This window comes from Procambarus clarkii, chromosome 70 (assembly GCF_040958095.1).
Source record: "Procambarus clarkii isolate CNS0578487 chromosome 70, FALCON_Pclarkii_2.0, whole genome shotgun sequence".
NCBI classification, from domain to species: Eukaryota; Metazoa; Arthropoda; class Malacostraca; order Decapoda; family Cambaridae; genus Procambarus; species Procambarus clarkii.
The window spans coordinates 28,501,850-28,518,010 of record NC_091219.1 but is presented as its reverse complement, the minus strand read 5'-3'; the positions used below and the strand labels follow the sequence as shown (position 1 = coordinate 28,518,010).

General features: G+C 43.5%; 1 protein-coding gene across 1 annotated transcript in view; it reads left to right on the top strand.

The window, feature by feature from the left end:
• The first annotated feature begins 6,649 nt into the window (after positions 1 to 6,649).
• Positions 6,650 to 16,161, top strand: part of LOC123775346 (protein takeout) — a 30,887-nt gene continuing 21,375 nt past the window's right edge. The window contains exon 1 of the mRNA XM_045770457.2: positions 6,650 to 6,861. Coding sequence (XP_045626413.1) covers positions 6,795 to 6,861 — 67 coding nt within the window. The 5' untranslated portion in view covers positions 6,650 to 6,794. The remainder of the gene's footprint in view (positions 6,862 to 16,161) is intronic.

The window sequence follows — 16,161 nt, the reverse complement described above, 5'->3', positions numbered from 1 at the left end:
CTTTTGGAGAGTTAATTTTTCAATTACCCTCGACAATAAAGAAAAACGTAAGCGAAGAGATTCGTGTTAGAATTATCAATCTTACCCTTTGTCATATTCAACAACATATATTTACCAGAAAGACTCTTACCAAAATATACTAAAATGTGTGTGTGTATGTGCGTATATATATATATATAATATAATCTATATCACTGAAAACTCACACCACAGAAGTGACTCGAACCCATATTGCCAGGAGCAACGCAACTGTTATATACTGGTATATACAGGAACACAAATGCGAATAAGCCTGAATGGTCCCCAGGACTATATGCAACTGAAAACTCACACCCCAGAAGTGACTCGAACCTATATTGCTATGCCCAAGATTACCATCCGAGTGCCGGCGGGGAAGTGGTTCAAATAGCTTCGGCTATCACTTCCTTATGTCCGGTCGTGATGGTCAAGCGGATTAAGGCGTCCTGTATATACCAGTTGTGTTGCTCCAGGCAATATGGGTTCGAGTCACTTCTGGGATGTGAGTTTTCAGTTGCATATAGTCCTGGGGACCATTCAGGCTTGTTCGCATTTGTGTTCCTCACGTGTGCCCCAAAGAATGAGGTAATTTGATAAAATGCTATGCCCAAGATTACCATCTGAGTGCCGGCGAGGAAGTGGTTCAAATAGCTTCGGCTATCACTTCCTTATGTCTGGTCGTGATGGTCAAGCAGATTAAGGCGTTCTGTATATACCAGTTGCGTTGCTCCTGGCAATATGGGTTCGAGTCACTTCTGGGGTGTGAGTTTTCAGTTGCATATAATCCTGGGGACCATTCAGGGGCTTGTTCGTGTGTGTGTGTGTGTATATATATATATATATATATATATATATATATATATATATATATATATATATATATATATATATATACACATACACATATACACACACACACATTCTGTGTGTGTCTTTCTTTTATTCCTTTCTCTTCACTATCCTTCACATGCCCTCTGTCTTCTTGGAATTACCGGAAATTCCATTTTAACACAAGCAAGATAATTTCCTTCACCAGGTGCCCTTCCTGTACAGTCTGGCGTCCCCCCACACCCCTTGCAGCCTCTCCCAACCTCCCTCCCTCCCTCCCCACCAGGTTCCCTACCTCTCTCCCCCAGTCACTTCCAACCCACCTCCTGCCTCCCACACACTCCATCTTCTGTTTCGAAATAAGAAGCAAAATATAATTTGACTTAAATAAAAACACAGAAAAATCCCCAGACTATAAAGGTGGCGTTATGTTCCCGATGATAATATAGTGCTGTCAGGGAGTCAATGGTCACTTGTCAGGGAGTCCATGGTCACTTGTCAGGGGGTCCATGGTCGCTTGGGTGTCAGGGAGTCCATGGTCACTTGGGTGTCATGGGTCCATGGTCACTTGGGTGTCAGGGGGTCCATGGTCACTTGGTTGTCAGGGAGTCCATGGTCACTTGGGTGTCAGGGGGTCCATGGTCACTTGGTTGTCAGGGGGTCCATGGTCACTTGGGTGTCAGGGAGTAAAACAGCAAAAAAATAAACACGGAAAAATAACAAAGCCGCGCGAACTTCATTACTTACATAAACAAAATTGACAAGAAAATGAACACAAAACCTCCGTAATGTTTGCGCGGGAAAAAGAGTGAACACACAGAGATCACACTAACGTGATGCATCAAATGAACAAATCCACAAGGGCCGTGACGAGGATTCGAACCTGCGTCCGGGAGCATCCCAGACATTGCCTTAATCGACTGAGCTACGACAGGGTTAAAAGGGTTGAAACCGAAGTTCTACTGAACTTACTGGAGAGGGGCATAGTAAACTGAAGGGGCCCAGCATGGTCATGTGGAAACAGATGGGGGCCCAAAGAGCTAGGGGCCCGATGTAGAGCGCGTCGTAGAGGGGAGGGTGGGGGGTCGTCGGGCCCAGCCAAGGGACATAGTAACTGAAGGGGTCCCGTGTGCGTGTGGGCGTAGTCAGCAGCTTGCGCCTGTCACATGCAAGACGCTGCCCATATGTTTTTTCTCCCCCCCCCCCCCCCCTCCCCAAAAATTCCACTGCTTTCATGCAAGCAGTGCCCATTTCTTCTCCACCTTTTCCAAGGCTCCCACCGGACCCTTGATACCTGCTTGATGGGGTTCTGGGAGTTCTTCTACTCCCCTAGCCTGGCCCGAGGCCGTTTTCCTCTTTATCAGATAAATATTTTTATAGTCTTTTTTTTAGACATATATTATTGAATATGACAGAAAGCGTGAGATCAATGAGTCTAGCACGAATTTGTTATATATATATATTTCTTCACTTGAGAAGGAAGTTGAAAAAAATAGCTCCGAAGTTCATTATATAATTATATTTTTGAGAACTCTTAAAATCATCGAAATCATTACAGGTTTTTGGTCTTAAGACCTTAACAAACTCATTCAAGCTAGCTTTTAAGTGGAATGACTTTTTTTGTACTACTGTGTTATATGTGCATATTGGTAACGACTAGGCCCAGTGACTCCAAGGTAGTGGGGTTTCACTCTTGCTTGACACCTATTCTGAGGTAACATTTAATAGGTTGCAGCCCGTTCTCAAGGTAATGAGATTACCACGAGATAACAAACCCATTCTCACAGAAACTGACAAGTTATTTAGATATTTGTGATGGTCTGAAAGCATAATACAGTTCAGTAATAGTCTACTTATCAATTGGCAAGTGAACCTTTGTCTGAACAGTTCTCAAGTTATAACTTTATTGTATTGTATATCGTTGGTTTAAAATATGTCTACTCGTTTTCTTTGAAACGGTTTGAGGAGATGGTTTTCTGCAAATGAAATTCTAGAGACAACTCTAATTGTTTTCGATTTTGGTATTTCACACATTTGAGAAATACACTAAATTAATGTAACCAAACCTAACCATGGATCTTATCTTGTGATGATTTCGGGGCTTAGCGTCCCCGCGGCCCGGTCCTCAACTAGGCTTACTTTTTGTTACACCCCCCCAGGAAGCAGTCCGTAGCAGCTGTCTAACTCTCAGGCACCCGTTTACTGCTAGGTGAACAGGCGCATCAGGGTGAAAGAAAGTTTCATTTTTGTTTCCGCCTCCACCGGGGATCGAACCCGGAACCTCAGGATTACGAATCCGAAGCGCTATCCACTCAGCTGTCAGACTCCCATGCTAATGCTCCCAGCTAATGCTGGATTATATCCATCATTAGCTGGGATAATAATAATAATCCAGCTAATGCTGGATTATTATTATTATATAATGCAGCTAATGCTGCATTATATAATAGCACTAATTACATGGTGGTGGCAAAGTGATTACCTCCAGTGTATTATCTTTTGAGCTCAAGACTTGTAAGCTTAACTTTGGTCCCATTGAGCGTACTCATGTTCCCCGAAGCTTCACATTGAATAGTATTTGGTGATAATTTTTCAATGTGTGCACGTGGTGACACTGATTTGTGACTTAATGAACAAGAAACATAAAAGTGGACGTGTGACTTTTCCCCAAAACTGCCACCAGAGGGCTGAAAAGGGCGTGTCAATTAACATAGGGTCCAGCAGGTATTACGGTCAGGTTCCTTCTCGGCTCTCAATAAAGAATTCCGGGTTCTCGATAATATACTTTGGTGCACCGCTCTTGCTGGATAGCCGCAGGCTTGGCTTGAGGCCCATGGTCCGTCGGAGGGTTGTTAAGGCCACCACAACACCTTACCAACTACCACCTGTACTTTACTCCTGAACATAGTCCAGGACTAGTATATTACGGGCTCACTATAGCCCGTGCTACATGGACATCTTGTTCTGAGTAGCTAAAGCTAAAACAACAACAACAACAACATCCAGGACTAGAGTAAACTCACAGTGTATACAGGCAGACAATAACCCTATTGTTGACGTTGATGATAACCCTCTGGAGATTAAGCCTAAAAAACCATGAAATGCCGTGTTAAAAAAACAGGGAATTCAAACAGTGTTATTATTTTTGTTTTCGGGTAAACGAAAGTCTTTGTTTTAGTGATGTTTTCTGTACATGACCTGATGGTTTCATCCGGCTTGTCTGCTTGTATCAAGAATTTAGTTGTTAGATTAAACAAAATATACAACTATCTGGTGTTGTATTATATCGCTATTTTACCACATATGTTACAGTGCCTTTTGTGTAACACACTGATGTTATGATAACGTTTTTGTGAGGAAACTGAGCCGTGTTATTCCTGTGATACTGTAACACGTTGAGAGACTCACGTGGACTCGTGTATAAGCCTTCAGAACGCTCACTTGATTGGAAAGTTACACAATTAGATACTATTTTGGACTGTGAGAGCCTGGTTAAGTGTTCAAGAATGGTGTTACGTTCTCATAATTTACACACCTTTCAGGAATTACCTGTTGGTTAAATAATGTTCGTTGTTATGATGATATAACCGACCTGTTGTAGTGGGAGTTGCGGAGCAATTATTGTTTGAGATTCAGCTACTTCGAACAAAAGTTCCAAGTAGCACGGGCTATGGTGAGCCCGTAGTGGACATGTCACCTTCATCCATCAGCATACTGGTCGCAGCATCACCATCAGTGTACTGGTCGCAGTATACCAGGCTCAATACCACCCCCGCCACACTAGCCAAGGTCAGATAGTGGACTCTACCTGGTCAGTGAGGCAATGGGCTTCCCACCTGATCCCTCTAAATATATCTTCCCCGCGTGCCTCTACTTCTTTCACTTTCTCCTGTCTTCTCAGTTTAACTCAAGTGTGTCTCCTTTTCCTCTTCTGCCTCAACCTTCCCCTCATCTTCCTCACCCTCTTCCTCTCCCTACTCCTCCTTCTCTTTTCTCTTCCTCTAGTCTTTGCAGCAAAACTCTAATACGTCTCCTCCTTCCAATACTCTTTCTCGTTCTTTCCCTCCTCTCCTCATCCCCTTTTTCTTTTCTCTTCCTCCATCTCCTTAAATAACAGTGACTTGGGGTTGTTGTTGTTTTAGATTCAGCTACTTAGAACAAAAGTTCCAAAGTAGCACGGGCTATGGTGAGCCCGTAGTGGACTTACCTGTCACAGGAGAGGGGCTGTGCTTAGGGAAAGTCTACTAGTTTTGTTGTACCTATTTTAACCTTTCCTGGGGGTAGAGCTATATCGTACCTTGTTGACGTGGGTGACTTGCTGGACCTCTTCACCAGCGGAGTCCCACACGGATCACCAACTCTGACCTTCCTCAGTCTCATATATAGAACCATCATTGGAGTAAACCATCATTCAGAGAGAATAGACCAATTTCTCTCCTTGTTTGATGGGACAAAAATTATGAGGAATTGCAATTAGGAAGAAGATTGCAAGATAATTTATTGTCCAGAAGACCTGGACAATCTGAAAGAATAGTCTAACAAATGGCTACTCTAAAGTTTACTCAGATAAGTGCAAAAGAATGAAACTGGGCGTATGGACTAGGACATGAGACGCCAAATGAGAGATAAAATCTTTCAAGAATCGGGTGGCGAAAATGATGTGCTTGGGGGTTTATATCGCACCGAACCTGCTTCCCGAAGCAGGATATTTTTTATTTATGTCCTGCTTTTCAACACACAGATATTTTTATATATTTATTTATATATACAAGAGTTCTTACATTCTTGTACAGCCACTAACACACATAACGTTTCGGGCAAGTCCTTAATCCTAATGTCCCCAGGAATACAACCCTCAAAATCGTTTAACTAGTACCCATTCACTGCTGGGTGAACATAGGCTTACAGTTAAGGATTGGCGCCTAGTCAGTCTTCCCCGGCAGGGATACTAACCCAGGCCAAAGCTCTCGCAAAACGCCGGGCGACTGTGTTATCACTTCGCCACGGGGACTGATTCATCAACCGACATGAATTAAAGTTCCCTTTTTAAAATCTGAGTAAGCAGTCTCCGTGGCGCAGTGATATCACTCGCCCCGCGCTTCGCCAGCGATTTGGCCTGGGTTGATATCCTGGCCAGGGAGGATTGACTAGGCCACATCCTTAACTGTAACCTCTGTTCACCCAGAGGCGTACTTACACTGCCTCCATACACATATAGTACCATTGCCACGCTGGTTTAACAACATCCATGCTATTATCTAAAATATTTGCTCCGTGAATCTGAATTGTTATCATTCTTACTTTTAGCAGCATCCAATGTAATCAGCTTCATCATCACTTAAACAACAGTCACCATCTCCATCACTTCAAGCTTGCAAACAGCTCCAACCAACAGCCTTTTAGATAAAGTTATCACAAGCAAGCCAGGCTCGAGGTTGAACTTGGGGGAGTAGATCCCTTAGAACCCACTCCAGGTACACTATAAACAACCAAATCACCATCAGAGTACAATCACCATGCATCATTAAACTCGATCACCATGATATAGACAACACAGTTTTCATCAGATCCGTTTCACTATCTCTTCAATGACCCGTGAAATAAATAATATAATCGACTTCACCACCATAATCGACACCTGCAACATGGGTTCCATCCTTGAAGTCATCCTCTATCCCTCAGCATCACCTTCCTAGGTTTCTTTTTGTTTAAACAGGAAATTGTTTGGAAAAATGTGGGAGCCGACCACCCCCTTGGGGAACCCCAGGCGGCCATGCTCCGAGCGGCCAACACATGTATTGTCAGTGTTTGCCGCAGACCCGTGCAGGACGGTCGCTGTCTGGTGCTCCACCCACGCGGCGCCTCTACGCTCCTCCGCTTGCGAGACGTGACTACCTAGTGAAAGTGTCTTGGGGGAAACTCTTGAGAGTAGCTAGCTCACTTGCAAGATGTCGGTGATTGTCAACTTGGTGGCCCTGCTTTCATTAGCGGCAGTTGCCATGACTGCAGAGTTTGGTAAGAAAGTTTGCGTTGTTTGTCTTATGTGAAAGGAAAGTCACCGTGTTTATTATTTAATATTTGTTGTTATAAGTCAAATACTTGTTATCTGCACCAAATACACAAACCATACTCAGAGAGCCTCTTTAGAGTTAAGGTCGACGGCGTATAAAGAATGAATACAACATAAGAAATGGTTTGAGTTTGGTCATCTCTTGCTTGAGTTCTGGTACATGAACGACCCTGATCGATTTCTTCCTAGTATCATAATGCTATGCGGGTCCGCTTCCCTTCCCTGCCCTGTTGTTCTTCCCCTTTCCATGCCCAGCCCTTCTCCTGCCCTTACCTTCTCTTCTGTCCTGACCTGCCGTAAAAACTCACATTGCCTTGTCCTCACATGTCCCATCGACTTTCGCTTGTCCTGCCATTTTCTTTTCCTGTCCTTGCCTCAATCCCCGACCGCCCAAGTGGTTGGGCACCATTCCTTTCCTCCGTCCCATCCCAAATCCTTAACCTGACCCCTTCCAAGTGCTATATAGTCGTAATGGCTTAGCACTTTCTCCTGATAATTCCCTCCCTCCTGTCCTTGCCTGACCTGTCCACTTTTATCCTGTCCTCTCCTGTGTTGTCCGTCTCACTTGTCTTGGTTGTTTGTTGTTGTTTTAGATTCAGCTACACAAAATAAAAAGTTCCAAGTAGCACGGGCTATGGTGAGCCCGTAATTGTCTTGGTCTCGTCACTAATTATGTCCCGAGTTACAGGCATCTCATCTGTCACGTTAGCTTTGTCGCAAATTCATAAGCTTATTAGTGTGTTCAGTCAATTTTTTACGTCGATTCACAATCGATCTAGAAAAGCTATCTATTGTGTTTTGCTTACCAAATTACACTCATATACCACCTTATTTCCTAAACTTTCCTCTTAGGTTTCTAACAAAATTTTCAGTGAAAAGAGTATTTGAGCTCGTTATAGTTGTTTTGATATATTAAATGCATTTATCTTCCTTTTTAGGTTACGTCTGGTTGTAAGTAGAAACATTGTAAACTGTTTGAGTCATGATTTGTGACGTTTACCATGTTAATTGCCTTTCTTTGCCATCTATGTTTTACATTTATCCTGTTCCACACAGCCTACAGATTCTCCAGCCTTGCCCGTGTTCCAAATGTTGGAACACGACTCGTTTTCCCCTTACCAATATATTGTTGTAGGTTTCTAATCATCTACCTTTGTTTCAATCTTCAAGAAAATCCTGTCCAAAGATTTAATTAATAGCCTATAATGACGTTAGAGGTCGGCCGCACTGGTCGCAAATATTTTGATATTTACATCATTCTTCCCAACATCTCTGACATATCCATACTGATAAGTATATTCCGCTCCCGATATATATACACTGATAGTTTGTTTTAGTCCTGGACTATATTCAGGACTAAAGTATACTTGTTGGTTGGTCAACATTACAGGTATTGCCGTGGTCATAATATAGCCCTCCATAGGTATTTTTTAGGCCTTAAGCCTAAAAGTAAATTAGAAACATCGTTTTTGTTATCTATTTTGTAGAATAATTTAAGTGTCATCAGTAATCTTCTCAATATTGTCACATTTATCGTCTCTCAGCTGGAGCAGTCGTTGTTGCCAGCCCTGTTAATGCCAACCAGAATTATCATTTGTAATGAAGAATCTTTTCGAAAGCCTAACGTTAAGTCTAAGCAAATTATACGTATTGATCTTTCATTAATTCGTAGGCAATGATAAGCCAGCGAGCTTGTCTTTATCTTAATAAGATACTATATTAGCTGTAATGGCTATCAGTACTTTCCCAATTCAGGAGTTGAGATTAATGTGTGGTTGATTCACTCTCCCTTATGTTCTCTTCCTCGAAAACATGCGTCTCATTAGCCAATTTCCCACAATAATGGTAATATTGTTTCCTTAAAGCACTTGTTGGATTTGCTACGCTAACTTCATCAAAGATCATCAAAGATTGAAACTCAAGTCTCGTACACACAGAAATCACAATAACGTGATGCATCAAATGAACACAAATGCAACAAATGTCGTAGCTCAGTCGATTAAGGCAGCGTCTGGGATGCTCTTGGACGCAGGTTTGAATCCTCGTCACGGCCCTTGTGGTTTTGTTCAAGCCTCGTATTTTGCGTATGTTGTCATCAGTTTTAGTCGTTCATGCAGTGACATAAACTACAGGTTGGTTTAAAATCTTCAGATTGAATAGTCATTTGGAGAGGAGAGCCCATTATGTATACTCTTCTCATTATATCTGGCACACCCATCTTGGCTGACCTTTCATAATGACCTCTACCTCTCCACCGACCTCTCTGCCTCAACTGACTACCTGTCCCACCTGGAGTACCTGTCTCCGCTGATAGGCGGGGCACTTGTCTTACTGTTTGCTATCTATGCTGTTTTATCATCACTGTCGTACCTGTCTTACCTGCTCTCCGAGACTGTTGAGCATACGTCACCTGTTGCATACACTCGCCTGTTGCACACATCTCACATGTTTTTCCAGTGTTTCGCGCTTGTCTCTATACTTTTCCACGTTGCATATGCCTCATCGCAAATGTTGCATATATTGCATATGCGTTGCCCCCACCCACACTTTGTATTATAACACATTTGCTTAATCATTTCCTTGTTGCGCCCAGTGTGAGAGCGCCGCCCTGCCTCCACCGTCCACGGGATGGCTGCCCTATCAACCTAATTACCCTGGGTGGAACTCATTAAGACTTAATCGAAATCCTCAGATTAGGCAAAATTGTATTTAATTTTGTCAATAAAGATGTTAATAATAATAATGGGTGGAAATAGCCTAAGCTGCTCTATTCTCGGTAAACTTACTTGAACTTGATGTAGTTAGTTCTGTACCGCTGTAACTTTACAGTAGGAAGCTGGAACACAGGCTGCGTACACTCAGGCGACACAGACCAGATAAGCCTGGCAGGTGGACGGGAGCGAGACTGGAAGGCTGCACAATAGAAGTAGAGAATAAGTCACAATAACAAGTGTAAATGAGAGCATATCGAACTGATGCTTTAACCCAATTGTTTTTTCAATATCGATAATAACACAAACTTTGAATATAATATATTAAGCCTACCAACGGTGCTTTATTTGCACATACAATATTAAGATTTAAAAAGATGAATGATATATTTGTAAAGTAAACCTAAATCCTTTTAAATTCACTTACCTATGCTGAACTATTTCATTTTAAAACGGGTTATGAAGTGTTCAGAGCAACCCATCCTCAGGCCATGTTTCTTCAAACTGCGGTTGACCGCAGCTACGCAGTCCTCAGAAACACCGTACTGTGTGAACAAATCCACAAGGGCCGTGACGAGGATCAGGCAGCGTCTGGGATGCTCTCGGACGCAGGTTCGAATCCTCGTCACGGCCCTTGTGGATTTGTTCATTTGATTCATCACGCAATTGTGATTTCTGTGTGTACCGTACTGTGTAACCAGAAACACAGATTTGGAATTTGACTCCCACAACAGAAAATACGCACCACTTTACGAATTTGTGATGTGTGTCTATGTATGTACTGAACGGGGTGAGAATAGCTTGAGCTACCTCATCCCTTTGTGTGTATTTTACCTCAATAAACTTATTTCAATTTCAATTTTAATTACTTTACGAATGCGTGTTGGGGGTCGGTGGCTACTTGGACGAACACAGCCTAGCCATGAGGCGTCCTTCATGGCCGGTCTTATTCGGTGACAGGAAGATACTAAGAACATTTAATTTAAAACGTTTGATGTTCGAACACTGTTTTTGACCCAGCTACGTGCAGGGAGTAGGTACGTGTTTCCCAGATGTTACCCACTGAGGACACGTCCTTGTGTTACGCTTACTGGTGACGGTGAGTGTCACGTTATGTTATTGCAAGCACTCTGGGTTGTTGTTATTATTATTATTATTATTATTATTATTATTATTATTATTATTATTATTACTCAGAGAAATCACATCATCATGATGTCAATGAGAAAATCCACAGGAGCCGTAATGAGGGTTCGAACCTATGCGGTGGGTGTTCCTAGGCACACGCTTCTAGCCACTAGACCACGACATGGTATAAGGATTGCAACCTGCAGTTCTACTGAACCCACAAGGGTTTCCTGAGACTTCTCCTGAAACCGGAACAGGATTTTCACACTAGCTCCCCATCCATATGACGAATGACATGGGGGGAGTTATGTGAAACTTGCTTAGGCTTCAGTGGAAGCCTCGGGGATCCTCGAGGGTGCAAACCCGAGCTTGCAATTGTTTGACCGTGTCGTGGAGCAGTCGACTGGAGCGTGTTTCTGGGAATACCCGGCACATGGGTTCGAATCCTCATCATCATGGCTTCTGTGAATTTTGTCATTGATAGCAATAATGTGGTTTATCTCTATTATTAGTAGTAGTAGTAGTAATAGTAGTATTGGTGCTGCTGTGCAAATAAATCACACTAACGTCATATTTCATTGATAAAATGAGTGGCTCCTGGTTGCCGGTGACTCCCTCCCGCTGTGAGGCGAAAGTGAAACTGAGACTGGTGAGTAACTGCAGGATGAGTAGGTTAGTTAGCGCTTGTGGTGTAACGGGACCAATGGGTCTTACAGCCCAGCCCTCCTCCACCCCGTCCAACACACTCTTGTCCACCCCGACTAACACCCTCTTGTCCAGCCCGTTCTCCACCCCGTCTAACACCCTATTGCCCAGCCCGTCCAACACCCTCTTGTCCACCCCGTCCAACACTCCCTTGTCCAGCCCGTCCTCCACCCTGGCCACTTGTTCCAGACAACCCCACCCCCCAACTCATCCCAGACGGTCGTCCTTGTCCCCGAGGGAAGTGTCTGACCTGCACCTTCCTGACCCACACAAATCTAGTCTGACCGTGGGCCGGGGCCGCCAGGGGCCGCCTGGCTGTCACCTGACTGTTACACCTCGGCCCGGCCACTGACTTGCTGTCCCATGTGGTCCTGGACAAATAGGGGATCATGTCTCCCCTAACTCCTCTGTCTTCCAGTGTCGTTAAGTTTGGTTCCAATAATCTTTCCTCGTAGCTCATATCTCTCAGCTCGGGGATAAGCTTGGTATGTGTATATTTACTATTTGTGTCATACACAGTTTCAAATGTAGATATGATAGAGCTCGACATGCTCAGGAATCTGTACACCAGTTGATTGACGGTTGAGAGGCAGGACCAAAGAGCCAGAGCTTAACCCCGCAAGCACAATTAGGTAAGTACACATGTGGACGTGAATACATATCCTGATGACCAGCTCTCAGTTCCGGAAATTACTGAAAATATAAAAATGCTCCTTTAGTATATATCTTTTTTGACTGTCATGGAACCACGAAACTCAGAATGTGGTAACGAACACGTCAGGTAAGGTCCAGAATGATAGTTGGGTGGTAGGAATGTCGACATTATGTCTTTTTCTGGAACGTTTCAGTTTTCTAGTCTCCCCCTCCCCCCGTGTGCTGGGGAGTGAGTGAAAGTGTGGAGAAAGTCTCAGAGCAGTTGTTTGTCTGGTCCAGCGGTCCCTGTGTGGTACGCTGTGGTCCATGTGTGGTCGGGAGAGGCCACGGGATGATGGTATTATCATATCTTGAGGTTATCTTGAGATGATTTCGGGGCTTTAGTGTCCCCGCGGCCCGGTCCTCGACCAGGCCTCCACCCCCAGGAAGCAGCCCGTGACAGCTGACTAACACCCAGGTACCTATTTTACTGCTAGGTAACAGGTGCATAGGGTAAAAGAAACTCTGCCCATTGTTTCTCGCCGGCGCCCGGGATCGAACCCGGGACCACAGGATCACAAGTCCAGCGTGCTGTCGGCTCGGCCGACCGGCTCCATGGTCCAGTCCCTAGTGTGAGTGCTAGGGGAATCCAGGGACCCGAGTCCGAGCCCCATACATAACCTCAATATTCTATCATTGTCTATTAACAAAACATATTTACTGGTTATGTTACATTGTATAGAGGGTACTGCATTGCAACATTTATTACAAGGCAACTTATCAGGGGGCAAAATTAGTCTGATTCAGTCTCTGTCCGCCCTAGTGAAAACTCCTGGGCAAGCTGGAGACGGAGGAGTGAAGAGAGTGAGTTAGAGACGCAAGCCTCACTTTCCACGGGGGGTGTGGAAAGGCCACGGTCATATAATGTGTACTGAACCCGCAATGTTCTTTTATCTAAGCAGTTTACAACAGGTAAACAAGTCATGCGCAGTTTTCATTAGTCTGTCATGTGCTCCTGAAGCATCCAGTGGCCAATGTTCTATATTTAGAAGGTTTTTGTTTGAATTTGTTTTCAACTTTTGTTTCAGTTTAGCAGTTTAAAGCGACCGTGTTATGTATGCAGCTCATTTATATAATTATTGTACACGTGGTTGTAGCTAAGTATTCAAATTATGGTAATTATGAAGCCAATGTGACTGACTAGGGAGCCGGTCGGCCGAGCGGACAGCACGCTGGACTTGTGATCCTGTGGTCCTGGGTTCGATCCCAGGCGCCGGCGAGAAACAATGGGCAGAGTTTCTTTCACCCTATGCCCCTGTTACCTAGCAGTAAAATAGGTACCTGTGTGTTAGTCAGCTGTCACGGGCTGCTTCCTGGGGGTGGAGGCCTGGTCGAGGACCGGGCCGCGGCGACACTAAAAAAAAAACGAAATCATCTCAAGATCTCAAGATGACTATATAGCACTTGGAAGAGATGAGGCCAAGGAGCTGCGAAGACCAGGTGAAGGAACGGTACCCCCGCCACTTAGACCATTGGGGGTCGAACTCAGACCAGCAGGAAGCGAGGTCGTCGCTCTACCGACCAGCCCAAGTGGTGCGACAGTCATTCAAAGTGTAATGTAACAAATATGATTGTTTACTGACATTTTTATGTGAATAAATCAAACTTAAATTTGTACGCTCTTAAAACAAATAATAAACAAATGATTAATATAATATAAATGTTAGTAATGTATATTCCCAGGGTTGGGAAAGGTAGTAATGTATATTCCCAGAGTTGGGAAAGGTCAGTAGGTTATCTGGGATGCCTGGATAAGCCTAATTATAATCTTCATGTTCCTGACAACGGCAAGTTATAATTTCAAACACTGACATTGTCTGACTTTGGGGAAGATGGACTCGTCTTGAACCTGTTCAGAGTACGCTGTCGGCACCTTCACTTGTTTTTCTGCAATCTGTTTGTTCTCTTGATTTGTCACTCCCTAACAAAAATGCAGCAGTTTTGTCTAACCAGAAATATTTGAACCCAAGCAACCCAATCGAGGCCGATGTACAGAAAACGTTCATATTACGGAAGATTAATTTACAGTAATACGTCGCATTTTTTACGGATTGGTAGATTTGGTAAAAAAAAATGAGACGAGTGACTGAAGACAGGTTTTGTGAGGTGGACCGTTGGTTGTTTTTCGTCTGCCCGCAGTGACCGCTGGACCCCCGGTGGGAGAGGTTCCCACCCAGTGAATTCAAATTCAATTTTTTTATTCAGGAAAAGTACATACATAGATGATTTACAGACATAATGTTGGATTTATAGATAGAGCTAGTACATACACTACCTAAAGCCACTAATACGTATAGCGTTTCGGGCAAAGAAGGGAAGATGGCCGCCTCACCCTTCTGGATTTACTTGTAAAAAATCCAATCTATTAGCCTAACCGGATTCACCCAGCAGTTGGGCAAGTACTTACGAACTGCTCCATCTTTTATCAATCTTTGGCGGTCTTATGAGTTTCGAAGCACTTGGGGAACATACGAGGTTGTTAATAACAATAATATAATTTAGGTAGTCCCCCGTGGAGAAGAGGTAAAACACTTGCCCGGCTCTTCGCGCGTGATTTGGCCGGGGTTCGTATCCTGGCCGGGAGGATTAACTGTAGCCTCTGTTCACCCAGCAGTGAATGGGTACCTGATTGTTAAACGATTTGGCGGGTCGTATTCCGTGGAAAATTAGGATTAAGGACCTGCCCGAAACGCTACGCGTGCTAGTGGCTGTACAAGATTGTAAGAACTTTTGTATATTTAAATAAAAAAATAGCATTTAACTACGAAGTTTTGATGCTCGTAAACTGCTTAATTAATGTAAACAGACCGCCTAAGATTGATAAAAGATGTGAATCTTTTGATTCACATCAAAAGATGTTTGAAGATGTTTGGAATCTGCTTGGTGAATCTATCCTCATTTTACCTCCGCAGTTTCTTGAAGACTAGGATTCACTAGGAATGGCAGTGATGTTCCTAGTTAAACTACAAGATACAAGCTGAATACACCGACCGCTGGTGTATGTACCGGCCGCTGGTGTATACAGCTTATATCCAATACAAAAACTTGGCTATAAGTTTCTCTGGCGGTGCAGCTTGTATGGAGACCTGGAGACACAATGTGTAAAATGTGTCCACAAAGACAAGGGACACACACTACATCATTGCATTTTATACTGTGTGAAAATTTGGCAATTTAAACGTAATTCTAAACATACGTTGCATGAAATTGCAACTAAGTTTATTATAAAAGATAAAATATCTGGAATTCTTGCAGTGCATCCATGTTTTGTTTCTAATAGATAAAGGGAAATATATGTGATGTAAATATAAGCTCTTTGGACTAAAAGTCATAAAAAGCAACTGTGTAATATCCTAAACTGAAAATTATATAAAGTTGTAATATATATGATTTTGAGTGACAGCATTCAAAGAATATAATGGTGTTTTATGTTTATATAATATAATATTGGTTACAGTAGTTTGGTGAAGGGAATGTAATAACGTGTGGAGGTAGCTGAGCCGATGCCTGGAGCTCGAGCAAGGCTGTCGATAGAGAGGTCTAATGCGGGGCGAGAGCAGGGTAACAAGAGTGTGGCGGGAAATGCTGTCTGCCGTGTAGCCGGGCTGTCTGATGAGAGTTATAGTGTATGATGGTAATGGAGAGCCGCTGTATGTCCTGCAGTTCCGTCACTGATGATGATTGATTAGGATTAAGCCAACCAGGAGGTGGCACGGGCATGAATAGCCCGTAATGTCCGTTACTGACCCTCTACTGGAGTTGACTGAAGACGGCTCTTGACGGCTTACATTCCACATTTCTCCTGACTTGCCAAGTTGGCCATCATCTTGCTGGTTACTTTGGCTGTCCTGAGTGATTCCTGGAGATCTTGGGAAGAAGTATCAGTTGTAATTAGTGCACACAAGATTATTAGGAAACATCTTGAAATGTGGAATTCTTAGGGATAAGTTTTGTGGGATTACCACGAAGATATAATTGTCTGAAATAGAATTTCTGAGAATGGTGAAA